The sequence below is a fragment of the Cibotium barometz genome, chromosome 45, assembly GCF_041138505.1.
Source record: "Cibotium barometz isolate CiBa-2024 chromosome 45, ASM4113850v1, whole genome shotgun sequence".
In the NCBI taxonomy this organism is placed as follows: Eukaryota; Viridiplantae; Streptophyta; class Polypodiopsida; order Cyatheales; family Cibotiaceae; genus Cibotium; species Cibotium barometz.
In genome coordinates this window covers 36,211,881-36,217,273 of record NC_141090.1, presented here as the reverse complement: position 1 = coordinate 36,217,273, position 5,393 = coordinate 36,211,881, and the positions used below count along the sequence as shown (strand labels likewise).

Sequence of the window (5,393 nt, the reverse complement as noted above, 5' to 3'; positions counted from 1 at the left end):
CATTTTTGACAAGCCGGATTGCCCCACCTGGTAGATCACCAGACCTGGAACAACCAGCAGTGGGCCTTTAAACTGGGCCACACATCTTCAGTTCTCCTACTGCATGAGCCTGTGTAAAGGCCTGAACCCCTGTTGGAAAGTCAATGGTGGTGTGATAAGCGTTCCTCTCTCTCTCTCTCTCTCTATGATGATGTATTTCATGGACATGATGCAACCTTTTGGTCTTATAGGTCATTTTGACCTTTTGTAGACGTTAATACAACTCTCTCTCTCTCTCTCTCTCTCTCTCTCTCTCTCTATATATATATATATATATATATATATATATATATATATATATGTATATATATATATATAATAGGTGGGAATGCCCTCTTAGATGTGAACACCCTCTATATGTGTGTACTTGTTATGAGCATGCGAACACTCCCTATGAGTCACAAGATAAGTGTGCCATGTGTCATTAGTATGTGTGTGTGTGTCCAGTCGTGTCAAAAGATAAGGCCTACAAAAGCATTGTACTTGGTTACACATATATCAATCTAAACATCATTGAGTTGTGCAATACTCTGTCTCTTGAACTTTGCCATTTCTCTCTCCCTCTCTCTCTCTCATTAGGGAGTTGAGACCCCATGGGAGACATCCACCCCGGCCCCAGGCAACCATCACTAAGTTCTTCCGACCACGAAAGGACACCCCACCAGCCATGGATGACATACCCACAGCCTCATCGATCCACACATTCTGGAGTGCCCGACCCCCCGCCAAACCCACTCTGGTGTAACTCTAGACCGGGCCATAGCACTACAGCGGGCCGGACGTCCGCAACTCCCTAGACCTTGCTAGCAACACAGACATCAGTCCTGGCTTGAGGAGATCTTGGAGAGGCATAGAGCCACCTTCCCATGCCCCGACAGATTTGCAGAGCCTTCTATAGGCTAACCCCATGCTCGATATCCTTAATGTCCCGGCAGATTTGCAGAGCCTTCTACAAGCACCCCATGCTCAATATCCTTGATGGCCCCCTCCCCCTATCGAGGGGCTAGCTCCATAGGTTGTATGATGATGATGGTCCCACTTTGTATCATATGGCTCGGATTTGACATTCCCAGCTCATAGCTCTAGTTTTTGTTTTCTTTTGTACTATGATGAGATTACAATGACACTATTGTATCACTTTTGGTCTAATAGACCCACTGGGTCTTTTGAAGACATTTAATATAACATTCTCTCTCTCTCTCTCTCTCTCTCTCTCTAACTAACTAACTAATGCTATTACATAAGTTTTTTGGGGCTTTTCAAAAAATTGAGTCCTTTGCATCAAATTATGGCCTCTGAACAACCAAAATTTGGGGGTTTTCCAAATTAGACTCTTGCATGGATCTCAACAGAAGTACTATTGCCTTTCAGAAGTTCTCTAGGTGCGAATTTTCCTACATGGCAAACCAAGATTTGACTTCTTCTCATGCGAGATGGAGTCTGGACAGTGGTCAAGGGCACTAAAGAAGAGCCCAAAGGACATTGAGGAAGAGCCCAAAGGAGTAGAGGGATCCCTCGAAGTGCGAGCTTAGCAAGACAAGAACGACGAAGTGCTCGCACACATCGGCTTGGGACTAGTTGGCAACCTCATACATCATCTTGACCTAGAGAGGCCAGCTAAATAGGTATGGTAAAAACTTGAGAATCTATTCGGAAACAAGATCAGCATATTCCAAAGTTTTTCTCAAGCAAAATTTTTTAAAAGTATGAAGATCAAAGAAGCTCAAAATTTGCAACAACACTCGAGCAATCTAGGTTCCGTTCTTTAGTAACTAGTTGCCCTCAAAGTGTAGGTTCCGTATGAGTCATAGGATAAGTGTGCCATGTGTCATTAGTATGTGTGTGTGTCTCTAGTTATGTGTCAGAAGGTAAGGCTACCCCCTAGCCTACAAAAGCATTGTACTTGGTGAGTAAACAACACATCTATCAGTCTAATCATCATTGAGTTGTGCAATACTGTCTCTTGAGCTTTGTCACTGAGACGGAGGAGCATTACATATGCCGCTACCCAGTATACTATGAGATCCGCGGGAGGTTTCACTGTCTATTTTGTGAGGGATTCGGTCCACTCTCCAGGATCATTGACTTTCAAGACCAGCGTTGCCTGGGCCTCTTCCTGTTTGAGCTCCGCAGACACGGGGACACCTTCTTGAGACACAGGCCCCAGCCACCCCGCCCCCTCCCTCGGCAGCCAACCATCACCAGTTTCTTCCGGACCCAGGAGGTGGAGGAAACCGGCATAGTGGATCTTGTGGACCCTCCACGAGCTGCTCTGGACCTACCTCGCCCGAGAGGAGTTACCTCGGACCGAGCCTCTGCACCCCAGCGTGCCCGACGCCCTCGACCCGCCCCCGTCAGCCACGATCACCTCATCAGCTCCAGATCCAGGACATGCTCCACCGCCCGAGCTACCTTTCCACGTGACATAGCTGAGGGAGACCTCTCGGCCATACTCGTCAACCCCATGCTTGACATTTTGGAGAGTGGTATACCATCTACTCGGAGCTGATGTTGCTCCCATGTTTTTATGTTCTTAGTTTTCCATGACGAGTTTCCATGGACAGTTTTGTATCACCCCAGTGAGATAGCTATATTTATGTTTTCATTCTGTTTTATTTTCCATTCCATGATGAGATATGCCATGGACATTATTGTACCACTTTGGTCTCATAGGCCCATTGGGTCTTTAGTAGACGCTTAATATATCTTTCTTTCTTTCTTTCTTTCTTTCTTTCTACACACACCATGAATATCTTCCATCCACCTTAGCTTAGGTGCACTTGTGTAAACTCTGACCCTAATATCAACATATATTGCATGGTAGAAGCCCTACATAGCTGAGGGAAGAAAGATCACGCGCGCGCGGGGGGGGGGGGGGGGGGGGGGGGGTGGTGGAGGGGGTGTTATAGTTAGAATTCTATCTCTGATTAAGATTTTTGCATTAAATTTTTTGTGGTCCTGGCAGACAAGGATATCCAACCACAAGTACACATTGGACAAAAGCAGCTTAACAGATTATGAGACTCACTTCACAGTAATGGTAAGCATCCGTATTCTTGAAGCTCTTATTCAATGGTGCATGATGTCACAGTCCTTGACAGTTGACCGTCTTTTTGTATGAATTTTTTTCCAGAATTATGGCAGGAAATTGGTACATGTCAACACGCATGATTTCATTCCAGCTTTTGAAGAGGAGCACAAAGGTCAGTAAATTACATAATCATTTTCTAATGATTCTGTTTTATTTATAACCTTATGTATGAGCAAATCTATACAAAGTCCTTGCATACAAACAAAGCGGTATGTTGTATCTGTTGTATGTGGGTTGATTCCACTAACACCCACACATATGGCGACCATGCAATTGTATGGCTGTCCAATAGCTGTTGTGTGCATGAGCGTACACTGTACATGGCTGCCTACACCATCATAGAGCCCCTCCAGTTGCAAGGCTTGAGCTAAGACAAGGCTTGATCCGTACCCTTATTCCCTGTGATTCCCCTCATAGGAACCTCCATTAATGAGCCTGTGGATATATCACTTGCATGGACTTCAGGTGAGAATGTCCCTAACTTTAAGGTCTACTTTACACTAACGTATCATTTACCAACTCTTAAAGCCACATTTACCACAAGTGATTTACCTCAAGTGCCCATATTAAAATTCAGCCCAGTTATGACCTTTGGGGGACTTAGTGGAACTCCAGAGCTCTACCAGGATGATTTCATGTCATACGGATGGCTTGCTCCCAATGAATGTGCCTGGCAATCACAGCCCAATCCTTTCAGTCAAGGTCAGCCACTCCATGCAAACAGTGAGCTCCTTATCTGTAAATGGTGCAAAGTCTTACTGCTGACGCATTATTTGGGGTCTCACAAGATATAAAGTACTATTTTCTACATACATCAATGCCTTAAACATCTCATGTGAGCCTTTCAACCCCTTCTAGGTTAAGATAGAATTGTGTGTGAGTAGAATGGCTGAGCAAAGCATATGCTTTCCCACAGTGAACTGGAGGGACATACACCAAAAAGTTCGACAAATGCTACATTCAGTATTTGAAGGAGCTTTTGCTTTGCATCCTGAGATGCATTCTTCAAGAGCGAGAGCCATTTACGGTGTTGATGTCTTACTTACTGAAGCATTTGAACCCAAACTGTTGGAGGTACACCACATTAGATTCCATTTCCATTTCATTATAGTTCCATATAGGGTTTTAGAAAATTGATGTACTCACAAACAAAATGCTTTATTTTTGGGCTTCAGGTTACTTACTGTCCAGACTGTACAAGAGCTTGTAAATATGATGTCAAAAACGTGCTCGGCAATGGTGACTTGATGAAGGCCAGTGAGTTCTTTAATGATGTTTTTGGTTGTCTTTTCCTAAACTCTTGCAAGAATGTGGCTCCTCTGTAACAAGAACACATGGCATGGCCTTTTTGGTCTACGATGAGAAATTGTTTTGAGATAAGACTGCACCATATTGTGCACCTTGTGTTGGTTTAAAGAGGTGAACATTGTTTTAAAAGCAGTCATAGTACAAAATGGAAAGTGATTATAGCAAAGAATTCACATTTAATGTAGTGGTCGTAGAAGTTGAAGGCTTAGTGGAATATGATTTAGAAAAATGTAGGAAATGTATCATTACACTACAGCACACCCACTATAATAATGCTGGAGTCTTAGTGCTATGTCAATGTACTCGAATCATGTGTACCCTTTTGTCACCCCCTCCCCCCTGCTTCCCCACGCACAGGCTCGCCCACATGTATGAAGCTTAGAGAGGAGCAAGAGGTAGAGACATTCTTTCTTAAGGTCGTGTAAATTATCATAGAGATAACTATGGTAACACATCTTAGTTTCATATGGCACATGCCGTGATGATAGTTTGGATGTATCGTTCATAGCAAGCAATCATATGACATATTACTCTAAATTTTCAACTTGAATTCAGTTGAAGTACCATCTTTGTAAGTACATGTAATGATTCTGAGAACATACATTCTTGAGCTTATTGATTCTGATATTTGGGTTAAGGACCGACACAATCAACCTTTTTTTCAGGTTGTCATAACTCTTATCATCTTTGTTGAGGAGTTTTATGAAAATCAAAATATAATATATGAAATCTAAGCTAGAAGCATTGCATTATTCATAGAATTTAAAAAACTTGTTTACAACAAAACATGGAGATACGAGCAAATCTCAAAGGTAAATAGAGGTGAATGATCAAATGGAGTTGTAGGGAAACGGATTTATGGTTACAGTAACAATATGATGAAGTGGTGGAAAGAAAGAATAGGCACATAACAAAAGTTGCAAGGGTAAAGGAGACAAGCCAACTTATTATTTGA

The 5,393-nt window shown here is 42.8% G+C and overlaps 1 protein-coding gene across 1 annotated transcript in view; it reads left to right on the top strand.

Moving 5' to 3' along the window:
* The window catches only part of LOC147612699 (uncharacterized), an 88,189-nt gene extending 83,622 nt beyond the window's left edge, over positions 1-4,567 (top strand). Inside the window, exons 12-15 of the mRNA XM_086783266.1 lie at positions 3,005-3,079; positions 3,173-3,242; positions 4,047-4,204; positions 4,306-4,567. Coding sequence (XP_086639392.1) covers positions 3,005-3,079; positions 3,173-3,242; positions 4,047-4,204; positions 4,306-4,455 — 453 coding nt within the window. The 3' untranslated portion in view covers positions 4,456-4,567. The remainder of the gene's footprint in view (positions 1-3,004; positions 3,080-3,172; positions 3,243-4,046; positions 4,205-4,305) is intronic.
* The last annotated feature ends 826 nt before the right edge of the window (positions 4,568-5,393 follow it).